Genomic DNA, 14,679 nt, shown 5'->3' with positions numbered 1-14,679 from the left:
ATGCTGACCCGACCAGCTAGGGGCTGGCGGCGCCCACAACCCAGATACCTGCCGCCCCGCAGAGCTTTTATAAACCTGCCGTCGGGAGGTCTCCGTCAGTTGCTGGAGGGCGTCCACGGCCGTCAACACCAGGGAAGCTGTGGCTGTAAGGTCTCCGTCAGTCGCTGGAGTGTGTCCACGGCCGTCAACACCAGGGAAGCTGTGGCTGTAAGGTCTCCGTCAGTTGCTGGACGGTGTCCACGGACCGTCAACACCGGGGAAGCTGCCGCTGTAAGGTCTCCGTCAGTTGCTGGAGGGCGTCCACGGACCGTCAACACCAGGGAGGAGACCCACACAGTCGCCACAATGCAGGTAAGCTGTCCAGAGTGTTGTACTCCAAGTCTCCAAGCCCATATTATTGGCAAATAATGTGCCAAAAATTGTAAGAAATTTGGTACAATTTGGTACAAAATTTGGCAGTAATACTACAATTTGGCATTAATACTGCTTTAATAATCGGTCAGTATTAGTGTTCTTAAATTATCACGTTGAATTTCTATCAATTTATATTTAAAACTTTAGATATTTAGCTAAGTATTGCTACAGGTGACTGCTGGGAGGACTCTTGATTTATTATCATTAGTCCATAACCTTGGAGAAGTGGACGGATTATTTAGGGAGAATTTGTCATAGGGCGCCTGGCAGCTGGGTGGACAGAGCTTCGGATTAGTAGTCCTGAGGTTCCGGGTTCGATCCCCGGTGGAGGCGGAGACAAATGGGCAAAATGTTTCTTTTACCCTGATGCCCCTGTTACCTAGCAGTAAATAGGTACCTGGGAGGTAGTAGGTACCTAGGAGTTAGACAGCTGCTACGGGCTGCTTCCTGGGGGGAAGGGGGTGTAACGAAGAGGAGGTCTGGTCGAGGACCGGGCCGCGGGGACACTAAACCCCGAAATCATCTCAAGATAGATCTCACGATAGGAGGCCTGGTCGAGAACCGGGCCGCAGGGACGTTGAGACCCGAAATCATCTTAATTAAGGCAAGGTGTTCATGATTTCTTGAGTATTTCTTTCTCCCACACCCAACCACTTGGGGTGGGCGGTAGAGCGACGGTCTCGCTTTATGCAGGTCGGCGTTCAATCCCCGACCATCCAAGTGGTTGGGCACCATTCCTTCCCCCCGTCCCATCCCTGACCTCTTCCCAGTGCTATATAGTCGTAATGACTTGGCGCTTTCCCCTGATAATTAAAACAAAAATCTTTCTCCTACCATCCCCTTATTTGATTGTCAACTTTATTGTACACAATTACATGTTTGCAGAATGTGTGGCATTAACATATACATAACTGTTATAAGTGAAATGAAAAAACGCCCCAATGGGGGATAATTAGTCTATAATTTATCTTTATCTTTATCATTTATCAATTCTGATAGAAATTACCTACTTAAAATTATCGGTTAGATTAAAGACCTGCCCGAAACGCTGCGCGTACTAGTGGCTTTACAAGAATGTAAATACTGTACTATCCAATGTATTCTCACAAACCCAATGTACCTTCTTGTATATATATAAATAAATAAATAAATAATAAATAAAAATTAGTCCATTATATAATGGTAAGACTGATGACTTACGAGAATCAGTAAGTGTAATATATTAGTTAACATAAGGACATTGTGTCGAAAGTTTTTGTAATATATGAAAAACAATATTACTTGATTTCAGCATTTATTTATTGGATAGAATATACCGGTAGGGTAGGGTCATATTCCGAACGGGGCTTACCCTTTCGGAATATGACCGAAAGGGTATGATTAATGATTCTAACACGAATCTTCTCATTATTTCTTACGTTTTTCTTCACTGTCGGGGGTAATTGAAAAATTAACGCTCCAAAGTTCATTTTCTCATTTTTCTTTATGATCTGACGCCTAAAAGCGTTTCGCAAGGACTTTTCACATTTTCAAAGACAGGTTTTTACACACATCATTTCATGCAACACGAAACAATGGATATATTGCATATTTGCTGCTTCTATATTGCTCTTGCTGCTTCTATGTTGGTTCGGGGTCTTGAAGTGGGTAGAATATTGTTATCTGTTAATTGGCTGTTGATTGCTGGTGTTGACTTTTTGATGTGTAGGGCCTCGGTGATGTCGAGTCTCCTGCTATCGCTGTATCTACCGATGATTTCTGTGTTGTTTGTTAAAATTTCTCTGGTGATGGTCTGGTTGTGAGAAGATTCAGATTCAGATTCAGATGTTTATTCAGGTAAGGTATATCCATACAAGTAATGTTACATTAATGGATTGATATATAGATAGAGCTAGTACATACAATGCCTAAAGCCACTATTACGCAATGCGTTTCGGGCAAAGAGATTATATGTTCCTTGATGGAGCCCTGTTGTTTGTGCAGGGCTTGCACAAACAGCGACATCAGCGAGGCCCTACGAGGCCCTATATATATATATATATATATATATATATATATATATATATATATATATATATATATATATATATATATATATATATATATATATATATATATATATATTTCGTGTGAGGCTGAAGCTCTATCGACTGGGCTATGAGTGGTCTTAATAAGGAAAGATTCCAGAAGCAACTACTGCTGCCAAACTGAAATGTTGGAACTTTCCCTGACTACTACTGAAGCTCAGAGGAATTAGTGATCCACGCCCACGCCATATTAATTGTCAGCCACACCTCCGGGAAAATCAATATTCCATTCACCACAACCTACACTGTACCACAACTCTCACTGTACCACAACCCACACTGTACCACAACCCACACTGTACCACAACCCACACTGTACCACAACTCACACTGTACCACAACTCACACTGTACCACAACTCACACTGTTCCACAACTCTCACTGTACCACAACTCTCACTGTACCACAACCCACACTGTACCACAACCCACACTGTATCACAACTCACTGTACCACAACTCTCACTGTACCACAACCCACACTGTACCACAACCCACACTGTACCACAACCCACACTGTACCACAACCCACACTGTACCACAACCCACACTACCACAACCCAGACTGTACCACAACTCACACTGTACCACAACTCACACTGTACCACAACTCTCACTGTACCACAACTCTCACTGTACCACAACTCTCACTGTACCACAACCCACACTGTACCACAACCCACACTGTACCACAACTCTCACTGTACCACAACTCTCACTGTACCACAACCCACACTGTACCACAACCCACACTGTACCACAACTCTCACTGTACCACAACTCTCACTGTACCACAACCCACACTGTACCACAACCCACACTGTACCACAACTCACACTGTACCACAACTCTCACTGTACCACAACCCACACTGTACCACAACTCTCACTGTACCACAACTCACACTGTACAGTCCGTAAATCATGAAAATTACAGACCACTTCAACTCTGGAAGAAAATTTAGACTGTCCAAAATGGCTGACATTCGTAACTTTCTAATCACTTTAGACTTATAGTGAATTTTGTTCGTATGAATCTCCGAGTTTGTTTAATTAATAGAAAATATTCATAAAATCATTTGGGGTATCGAACCGCTATCATCGATTCACCGTTAGAGAATTCCTGGGTCACGGTAACATGATACACTAGATTCACCGTAACACCTTACAGGTTACGTAACTTATAACACAAAACTGTCACAGTAACTGCAGCTGTATCACCCCCCCCCCTCCTCACCTCCCACAGTGCTTTCGGACTCCTGGGAGCACCGTGAGACTGCTGTGGGCGGTGGTGCTCACCGTGGGCGTTGTCTTGGCAGCACCTTCAGACCCTACCCAAGCATACGACGGAGTGAGCCCAGCACTCGAGGAAGTGAGCCCAGCACTCGAGGAAGTGAGCCCAGCACTCGAGGAAGTGAGCCCAGCACTCGAGGAAGTGAGCCCAGCACTCGAGGAAGTGAGCCTAGCACACGACGGAGTGAGCCCAGCACTCGAGGAAGTGAGCCCAGCACAAGGAGAGATGGAGCAACATAGAGGAGCTATCTCCCAGAGTGAGAGACGGGATAAAGGTCAGGTCACCTGGTGCTCTAAGTGTGTCACTGATCTCAGATAGGCTCTCTAATGCCTTGCCAGGTCAGGTTAATGTCTTGCCAGGTCAGGTTAATGTCTTGCCAGGTCAGGTTAATGTCTTGTCAGGTCAGGTTAATGTCTTGCCAGGTCAGGTTAATGTCTTGTCAGGTCAGGTTAATGTCTTGCCACATCAGGGTAATATCTCGCCAGGTCAAGTCTTGGCATGACAGGTTACCGAAAACCTTCTCGAAGACCAGGGTTTTTCCATTTCAAGACGTCTTCGCAAAGACTATATAGAATTCCTAAAGTTATTTTCTAACATTTGAAGATATAATTGTCCAGCTAGGCAGGACTCTGCTTGCCATGGTACAAGTGACAGGATGAACAACCCAGCGGGTTTTCTTCCTATTGGGGAGTGTTGTACATGCTGCTATGGCGGTGTGTCCACTCACAGGATGAGTGGCGCTGCCCAATACTATCACTATGGCGGTGTGTCCACTCACAGGATGAGTGGCGCTGCCCAATAAACTCGCCCCTCGGGGCAAAATTTAAAAAAAATTAACTAGGCAGATTAATTTATAAATTTTGAAAAGTTATTATTGATGGCCTTAAATACTGAACAATATAACAAATTCTGCTTATTTTAGACAATTGGAAATACAATGTTTTTTTTAGGTTAGGATGCCAGGTTAGTGCTCTATGCTGCAGAATAAATTAGGCTATTGTCCTCAGCTACAATGTATGCTTTTGTGGTGTGTGCAGCATTCTTCGTGCTGCTGCGGATACAGCCAGACGAGTGCAACAGCTCAGACCCCAGCCTGACGACGGGCACGTGTCTGCCCTCCACAGACTGCACCCGGAGCGGGGGAACATTCTCAGGAACCTGCGCCAGGGGCTTCGGTGTCTGCTGCATAGGTCAGTCCCCCCCTCATGCTTCACACGTCTTCTTTCACCAGTCCGTCCTCCTTGGGGTTCCCAACGTCACGAAACTGTCGTATTAAAATGCCCTGGGGCCAGATTCACGAAGCAGTTACGCAAGTACTTACGAACGTGTACATCTTTCCTCAATCTTTGACGGCTTTGGTTACATTTATTAAACAGTTTACAAGCATGAAAACTTCCCATTCAACTGTTGTTACTGTTATAAACAGCCTCCTGGTGCTTCGGCGCTCATTAACTGTTTAATAATTAGAAACAAAGCCGCCAAAGATTGAAAAAAGATGTACAGGTTCGTAAGTGCTTGCGTAAGTGCTTTCGTGAATCTGGCCAGTGTACATCTTTCCTCAATCTTTGACGGCTTTGGTTACATTTATTAAACAGTTTACGAGCATGGAAACGTCCCAATCAAGCGTTGTTATTGTTATAAACAGTCCCCGGGTGCTTCGGAGCTCATTAATTGTTTAATAATTGTAAACAAAGCCGCCAAAGATTGAGGCGGTTCGTAAGTGCTTGCGTAACTGCTTCGTGAATCTGCCCCGTGACTGATCTGCATTACCCAACAGGTCGTCGTAGCTGCGGGGAGTCTACCAGCTACAACAACACCTACTTTGTCAACCCCAGTTACAACGGCACCGACAACGGAGCGGGCGCCTGTACGCTCACAGTGTTCCGCGTCGACTCCAATATTTGCCAGCTGCGCCTTGACTTCCTCAACTTCCAGCTGGCACAGCCGGATGAGAACGGAAACTGTAACGTTGACTTCCTCACCGTCACCCCGTCCACTACGGTGCCAAGAGTCTGCGGCTCCAACGACGGACAGCACAGTTAGTACGACCTCGCACTGTCAACCTTCCATATGTTGTTGTTTTAGATTTAGCTACTCTAAACGAAATGTCAATGTAGCACGGGCTATGGTGAGCCCGTAATTGAGTTCGGTTACTCGCGATAACCTTGTTACTCTGATATATGAGTCAAAGTTTTAAAGGGAGGTGGGGTGTCCTCCTTTTTCCCTGTTTCTTTTTCGCTTCTGTTTTAGTCGTGTTTAAATAACATTATCTAGGTAGCGGATGTAGAATGTTCACTAGTGAGTCCCATTCTTTAACGGCTTTTCTAATCATTGTAGTGGCTGAGGAATGTGCATCTAATGCAACAACCTTCCACATATAGTAACTATCAGCTTCCAGCGGCCAGATTCACGAAAGCACGTACGCAAGCACTTACGAACCTGTACATCTTTTCTCAATCTTCGGCGGCTTTGTTTCCAATTATTAAACAGTTAATGAGCTCCGAAGCACCAGGAGGCTGTTTATAACAATAACAACAGTTGAATGGGAAGTTTTCATGCTTGTAAACTGTTTAATAAATGTACCAAAGCCGTCAAAAATTGAGGAAAGATGTACAGGTTCGTAAGTGCTTTCGTGAATCTGGCCCCTGGCCCTCAGACTCGTCCGAACAGAAGCCTGTGTCCTTGACCTATCCCCTTCAGCCTTCGATGCCCCATCATATTCCTTTCAAACTGCATATTTTCAACTTACAACTTCTATCTATCAAAGCTTAAGCATATACAGCTTCCAACCTTCAGGCTTCAATTTAGAGCCAACATGGTGTAGAATCTTCAGCTTGCAAACCAGTATACACAATCGACTTGAGAATGGTCCAGGACGGACCGAAACGTCGTCGTCCCTTCAACTTCTAGTGTGTGGTCTGGTCAACATGTCAGCCACGTTATTGTGACTCATCGCCTGCAGTATACCATAGACTGTACCATGATAACCAGTGTACCATAGGCTCTACCATGGCCAGTAACACAGGCTACACCGTGATAGCCAGTATAACACAGGCCACACTGTGATAACCAGTGTAACTACATAATGACATGAGAGCGCAAGGTTCAAGATAACGTGGTGGGAGGCACGCTGTGAGCAGGTACGAGCCGCGTGCGGGTATACTGAAGCGGGTATAACTACCCACCGCTTTACCCGCAGTGTACCTGGAAGTGGACCCGGTCGGTGGACCGGTGAGGGTGACGGTGGACCGCTCCGGGACCGACGTCACCCGCTCCTGGAACATCAAGGTGACGCAGATCTCTTGCAGCTCCCAGCACAAGGGTGAGTAGACGCAGTACACCTCTCACGATACAATGTAAACTTAGCTACTGTGTTGACCAGACGACACACTAGAAAGTGAAGGGACGACGACGTTTCGGTCCGTCCGGGACCATTCTCAAGTCGATTGTGGTTCAGGATGGACCGAAACGTTGTCGTCCCTTCACTTTTTAGTGTGTGGTTTGGTCAACATATTTCGGCCACGTTATTGTAACTCCTCGTCCTCAGCTACAGTGTAAACTCACTCACCTACACATATACCCAACCACCTGGCCTGGACGGTAGAGCGACGGTAGAGCTTCATGCAGGTCGGCGTTCAATCCCCGACCGTCCAAGTGGTTGGGCACCATTCCTTCCCTCCCCGTCCCATCCACAATCCTTATTCTGATCCTTTCCAATGTAGTCGTAATGGTTTGGCACTTTCCCCTGATAATGCCCTTCCATTCACCTACACACACACACACACACACACACGTACACACGCGCGTGCACGCGAACATGAACCAGCACACGCACACAACTACTGTGTACCTCCTTTTGCCTCTCTCTTTATTAATAAGGGTTATATCAGTAGTAAATTAATGCTAAAATTAAGTGCTGTCAGTTTTCATTACGTAGATTAATGCCTGGACACATATATATTTGGAGCAAAGTACCTGGACACATATATAAGGATACACACAAATTCCCCAAGAAGTGAGACATGTCAAGACACACATACACTCACACGACGCCACACATACAGGCGTCGCGTGTATGCCCGGACATACAGCTATATACAATTATACACGACATACGAATACAGTCATACTTAGGCACACACACACACTAATCTTTCACTCATATACACACACAACAATTCGTGGCAATAAAGACCAACTATTTCATGTTAATTACGTTACGTGAATGTTAACATTATATTTTGGCTCACTGTTCCTGGGTGACCGGCAGCCCCTAGCGGATGCCTGCAGTACCACACAGCCACCTCGGGCACCGTCAACAGCTTCGACTTCAGCCCCTTGCCGCCCACTCCTCCTGCAGGTGGGTGATGACAGCTGTACAGCTTATTTACCTGGAGCTGGCTGCTGCTGCTGCAGGGTGAGGGTATAGCTGCTTAATGACTGGAAGACTGCTTGATTGACCGAATCCTTCCTTACATCTTAACAGCTGCATTAAGCTATTGTTCTGCATATTGATTATTATTGATTGATTAGCGATTAACTGAATGATTCAGGACACAAGTGGGGTGTGACAGGGGCAATGTAACACAAGTGGGGTGTGACAGGGACAAGGTAACACAAGTGGGGGTGTGACAGGGGCAATGTAACACAAGTGGGGTGTGACAGGGGTCAAGGTAACACAAGTGGGGGTGTGACAGGGACAAGGTAACACAAGTGGGGGTGTGACAGGGACAAGGTAACACAAGTGGGGTGTGACAGGGGCAATGTAACACAAGTGGGGTGTGACAGGGACAAGGTAACACAAGTGGGGGTGTGACAGGGGCAAGGTAACACAAGTGGGGTGTGACAGGGGTCAAGGTAACACAAGTGGGGGTGTGACAGGGACAAGGTAACACAAGTGGGGGTGTGACAGGGGCAATGTAACACAAGTGGGGTGTGACAGGGGTCACGGTAACAAGTGGGGTGTGACAGGGACAAGGTAACACAAGTGGGGTGTGTGACAGGGACAAGGTAACACAAGTGGGGTGTGACAGGGACAAGGTAACACAAGTGGGGTGTGTGACAGGGACAAGGTAACACAAGTGGGGTGTGACAGGGACAAGGTAACACAAGTGGGGTGTGACAGGGACAAGGTAACACAAGTGGAGTGTGACAGGGACAAGGTAACACAATTGGGAGTTTGACAGGGACAAGGTAACACAAGTGGGGTGTGTGACAGGGACAAGGTAACACAAGTGGGGTGTGACAGGGACAAGGTAACACAAGTGGGGTGTGACAGGGACAAGGTAACACAAGTGGAGTGTGACAGGGACAAGGTAACACAATTGGGAGTGTGACAGGGACAAGGTAACACAAGTGGGGTGTGACAGGGACAAGGTAACACAAGTGGAGTGTGACAGGAACAAGGTAACACAATTGGGAGTGTGAGAGGGACAAGATAACACAAGTGGGGGTGTGACAGGGACAAGGTAACACAAGTGGAGTGTGACAGGGACAAGGTAACACAATTGGGAGTGTGACAGGGACAAGGTAACACAAGTGGGGTGTGACAGGGACAAGGTAACACAATTGGGTGTGTGACAGGGACAAGGTAACACAATTGGGAGTGTGACAGGGACAAGGTAACACAATTGGGAGTGTGACAGGGACAAGGTAACACAAGTGGGGTGTGACAGGGACAAGGTAACACAAGTGGAGTGTGACAGGAACAAGGTAACACAATTGGGTGTGTGACAGGGACAAGGTAACACAATTGGGAGTGTGACAGGGACAAGGTAACACAATTGGGAGTGTGACAGGGACAAGGTAACACAAGTGGGGTGTGACAGGGACAAGGTAACACAAGTGGAGTGTGACAGGGACAAGGTAACACAAGTGGAGTGTGACAGGAACAAGGTAACACAATTGGGTGTGTGACAGGGACAAGGTAACACAATTGGGAGTGTGACAGGGACAAGGTAACACAAGTGGAGTGTGACAGGGACAAGGTAACACAAGTGGAGTGTGACAGGGACAAGGTAACACAAGTGGGGTGTGACAGGGACAAGGTAACACAAGTGGGAGTGTGACAGGGACAAGGTAACACAAGTGGAGTGTGACAGGGACAAGGTAACACAAGTGGGGTGTGACAGGGACATGATAACAAGTGGGAGTGTGACAGGGACAAATATCCAGGAACACATCATTCCTGTGTCAAGTAGATGGCAACTTAGTCGCTCTCGCTATCCTGTAGACTAAGCCCCTCAAGGAGGGTGTCGTGACTCAAACCATCTTATAGATGACCATTTTAATGCTGAATAAATCTTTTACTCTCAGGAACGAGTCAGATCGCCGACCTGGACTACGGTGTGTGCGTGGAGATGGCGGACGGCTACTGTGGCATCATCTGGGAGCGTAACACCACCAACGGCAACTACAGCTTCACCGTCAGTGGCAACGCTAATGCTTCTGACGAATCTGTAATAGGTAAGTGAGCATCCACTGGCCAGTAATGATCACATTTTCAGCAGTAATCATTACTCGACTGAATTGGCTTTTTAGAGACCCATTGTTTGATATTTAGTGGTATGTTGAGCGAGGAGAGGTGTAACCTCAGGCTCCTTATGCAGGCGATGAGTCACAATAACGTGGCTAAAGTATGTTGACCAGACCTCACACTAGAAGGTGAAGGGACGACGACGTTTCGGTCCGTCTTGGATCATTCTCAAGTCGACAGTCGACTTGAGAATGGTCCAGGGCGGACCGAAACGTCGTCGTCCCTTCACCTTTCTCAAGTCGACAGTCGATTTGAGAATGGTCCAGGACGGACCGAAACGTCGTCGTCCCTTCACCTTCTAGTGTGTGGTCTGGTCAACTCACGTTCCTCCTTGCCCTGGTGAAATGTTGCAACGCTTTGCAACATTTATTTTAGCATAAAATAGCAACATTTAGCAACATTTTAGCATAAAAGCCTTTATGCTTCATCACTGGCAATCTCCGTGTCTCCAAGACAACACACAATACTTAGCAAGGAGTCCCTGGAGCTGGCCTGCTGGGTTATGGGAAGCTTGTGTCTCATGCAACTCATTATTCCCACTTTTGCTTCTCTTCTATTAAGAATTAGTTACTTTAAATGTAAAGCTTCCACACCTGGAGTTCATACCTTCGGGGACACTATAACAAAACTGGTTCTTGAAAGAGTGAAGATATAAGACGTCAAGGAAAGTAAAGGGTAATAATCCGGTCCAAAACTGACAGTGGAATGGACGTGTGTTGAGACGGGTGAGTATGGAAGACATAGGGACATGGGTGAAGGTGTCCTGGGTGGAGGTTCCTAGCACCCCAGTATTCCGGGGCACTTGGGGGGCGTATCTCTGTCCTTGGAACCCCCCTTATAGACATGGGTCCAGAGGCCATGTCTTCCTTACCGCCCCCTGATCCAAGTACGGCATCCACGCTCACATAATATTCACTTGTAATTCATGGTAAAAATCATATACATTGCACACAAAGGTCAATATAAGAAGCACAGACCATGACTATGCCAATTATATTGTCCCCGACAGAGGCTCCACTTATATTATTCTCTTTAAAGGTAACGGTTGTTAATTATTGCTAATTACGTCCTCAAGAACCAGGCCAGTCGTGTGGCCTGGGCCAGTCACCGCCATCATCGTTTCCTAACTGATATTTCCTAAGTAGTTTACGATACCCAGTGTCCCGGGAGTGACCCTAGTGACCCGGGAGTGACCCCAGTGACCCCAGTGACCCCGGGAGTGACCCCAGTGACCCGGGAGTGACCCCCAGTGGCACCATTGCAGGTACAGCACTGGGAGGTGGGTCAGGCGTCGACTGCACGACGGACTACGTTATAATTCCGGGCGGTGTGGCCGACACCGGCGTCTCCAACGACCGCTACTGTGGCCTTGGCTTCCCCAACTCTGTCACCTGTAAGTTCCCCAACTCTGTCACCTGTAAGTTCCCCAACTCTGTCACCTGTAAGTTCCCCAACTCTGTCACCTGTAAGTTCTTCAGCTCTGTCACCTGTAAGTTCCTCAGCTCTGTCACCTGTAAGTTCCCCAGCTCTGTCACCTGTAAGTTCCCCAACTCTGTCACCTGTAAGTTCCCTCAGCTCTGTCACCTGTAAGTTCCCCAACTCTGTCACCTGTAAGTTCTTCAGCTCTGTCACCTGTAAGTTCCTCAGCTCTGTCACCTGTAAGTTCCTCAGCTCTGTCACCTGTAAGTTCCCTCAGCTCTGTCACCTGTAAGTTCCCCAGCTCTGTCACCTGTAAGTTCCCTCAGCTCTGTCACCTGTAAGCTCCCTCAGCTCTGTCACCTGTAAGCTCCTCAGCTCTGTCACCTGTAAGTTCCCTCAGCTCTGTCACCTGTAAACTCCTCAGCTCTGTCACCTGTAAGCTCCCTCAGCTCTGTCACCTGTAAGCTCCTCAGCTCTGTCACCTGTAAGCTCCTCAGCTCTGTCACCTGTAAGCTCCTCAGCTCTGTCACCTGTAAGTTCTTCAGCTCTGTCACCTGTAAGTTCCTCAGCTCTGTCACCTGTAAGCTCCTCAGCTCTGTCACCTGTAAGCTCCTCAGCTCTGTCACCTGTAAGCTCCTCAGCTCTGTCACCTGTAAGCTCCTCAGCTCTGTCACCTGTAAGTTCCCTCAGCTCTGTCACCTGTAAGTTCCCCCAGATCTGTCACCTGTAAGTTCCCTCAGCTCTGTCACCTGTAAGTTCCCCCAGATCTGTTACCTGTAAGTTCCTCAGCTCTGTCACCTGTAAGTTCCCAGCTGTGTCACCTGTAAGTTCCTCAGCTCTGTTACCTGTAAGTTCCTCAGCTCTGTCACCTGTAAGTTCCCCAGCTCTGTCACCTGTAAGTTCCCAGCTCTGTCACCTGTAAGTTCCCCAGCTCTGTCACCTGTAAGTTCCCCAGCTCTGTCATCTGTAAGTTCCTCAGCTCTGTCACCTGTAAGTTCCTCAGCTCTGTCACCTGCAAGTTCCTCAGCTCTGTCACCTGTAAGTTCCTCAGCTCTGTCACCTGTAAGTTCCTCAGCTCTGTCACCTGTAAGTCTTCCAACTATGCTCAACCACACCCGCATCTTGCCCCACACCCGCACCTTTACCCCACACCTTGTCCCCACACCCGCACCTTGCCCCCACACCCGCACCTTGACCCCACACCCGCACCTTGCCCCCACACCCACACCTTGCCCCCACACCCGCACCTTGCCCTACACCCGCACCTTGCCCCACACCCGCACCTTGCCCCACACCCGCACCTTGCCCCCCCCCCCAAGTGGTGCTTTCACCTAGAACACCCAATACATTTCACCACTTAAATCCTTATATCAAGAAAAACTGTTTTGTTCTTCACGAAGACATTTTAAATAGTTTTAAATTTCATCAAATCCTGAACTCAAAAACAATTGAGTCATATAAATTAGTTTCACTTTTACTAACACAAATGTGTTCTTCATTCCAGCCACCATGAAGCCCTTCTCGCTCTACGTGCACCAGGACGGTGATGAAGTTGAAGACAGCGGCAACAGCGGTTTCAGTCTCAATTACCGTCAGATCACCAGCTGTTAGCTGGCCTGGTACCTGGTGACCCCCATTTAGGGTCACCTGTATCTGTAACAACCAGGTGACCCCAAGTCTTGCGGGTTATTCATGCCCGTGCCAACTCTTGGGTAGCTTAATCTTCATCAGTCACTCAACTGCCCCTTTTCCCTTTCTGTGAGGTGACATTCCCTCGCTCCTGAGACACAAGTGCAGCTACTTTACTGCCTGAGGCATCATTCCTTATCACCTGCTCCCACATACCTCTGCCACCACCTATCTTACCTACCCTGTGTCTTCCTTCCGGGGATCAACGGCCCCGCGGCCAGGTCTCCAACCAAGCCTCCCGGTTGGTCGTCTGGTCAACCAGGCTGTTGGACGCGGCTGCTCGTAGCCTGACGTATGAATCACAACCTGGTTGATCAGTTATTCTTTGGAGGTGTTTGTCATGTTCTCTCTTGAACACTGTGAGGGGTCGGCCAGTTATGTCCCTTATGTGTAGTGGAAGCGTGTTGAACAGTCTCGGGCCTCTGATGTTGATAGTTCTCTCTCAGAGTACCTGTTGCACCTCTGCTCTTCAACGGGGATATTCTGCACATCCTGCCATGCCTCCTGGTCTCATGTGGTGTTATTTCTGTGTGCAGGTTTGGAAACAGTTCTCTAATATCTTCCACGTTATGTATCTCTTTCCCCAGTGCTCTAGAAAATACAGATTAAGAACTTTTAATCGGCCCCAATAATTAAGATGAGCTATAGAGTGAATTCTAGTTTTAAAGGATCTTTGCATGCTCTCCAGGTCAGCAATTTCTCCGACTCTGAATGGGGCTGTTAGTGCAACAATATTCCACCCAAGAATAAACTAGCCTTGAAAAAGTATCATCATTGGTATGGCATCTCTTGTTTGGAAGGTCCTTGTTATCCAACCTGTCATTTTTATTGCAGTCGTGACAGCTACTTTATGGTGTTCTGTAAAAGTAAGGTCTTCTGACATTATTACTCCTAAATCCTTTACTTTGCTTTTCGTTCTATAGTGTGATTTATATATGGTTTCAGTTTTTATATATTCATTTTTCCATAGCGCAGGAGCTGGAACTTATTTTCATTAAACGTCATATTACTGTCTGTGGCCCATTGAAAGACCTGATTTACATCAGATTGGAGGTTTCCCGTGTCCTTTATATTGTCTACTCGCATGAAAATCTTAGTGTCATCTGCAAATGATACAGTGCTGTAGTTTGTATCCTTGTCTATGGCTGATATTAGGATGAGAAAAAGTACCGGAGCAAGCACGGTACCTTGGGGGGGGGGGGGGGGGGACTGAGCTTTTCACAGTAGATGATCGGGATTTTAC

General features: G+C 47.3%; 1 protein-coding gene across 1 annotated transcript in view; it reads left to right on the top strand.

The window, feature by feature from the left end:
- LOC123761500 (uncharacterized) overlaps positions 1–14,679 on the top strand; it is a 53,099-nt gene continuing 38,420 nt past the window's right edge. Inside the window, exons 1-7 of the mRNA XM_069314910.1 lie at positions 1–351; positions 3,746–4,067; positions 4,831–4,983; positions 5,571–5,831; positions 6,993–7,115; positions 8,064–8,153; positions 10,109–10,258. Of these exons, the coding sequence (XP_069171011.1) occupies positions 1–351; positions 3,746–4,067; positions 4,831–4,983; positions 5,571–5,831; positions 6,993–7,115; positions 8,064–8,153; positions 10,109–10,258 (1,450 nt within the window). The remainder of the gene's footprint in view (positions 352–3,745; positions 4,068–4,830; positions 4,984–5,570; positions 5,832–6,992; positions 7,116–8,063; positions 8,154–10,108; positions 10,259–14,679) is intronic.

The sequence above is a fragment of the Procambarus clarkii genome, chromosome 7 (assembly GCF_040958095.1).
Source record: "Procambarus clarkii isolate CNS0578487 chromosome 7, FALCON_Pclarkii_2.0, whole genome shotgun sequence".
In the NCBI taxonomy this organism is placed as follows: domain Eukaryota; kingdom Metazoa; phylum Arthropoda; class Malacostraca; order Decapoda; family Cambaridae; genus Procambarus; species Procambarus clarkii.
Note: the sequence above shows the minus strand (reverse complement) of the source record. Positions and strands in the feature narration are given on the sequence as shown.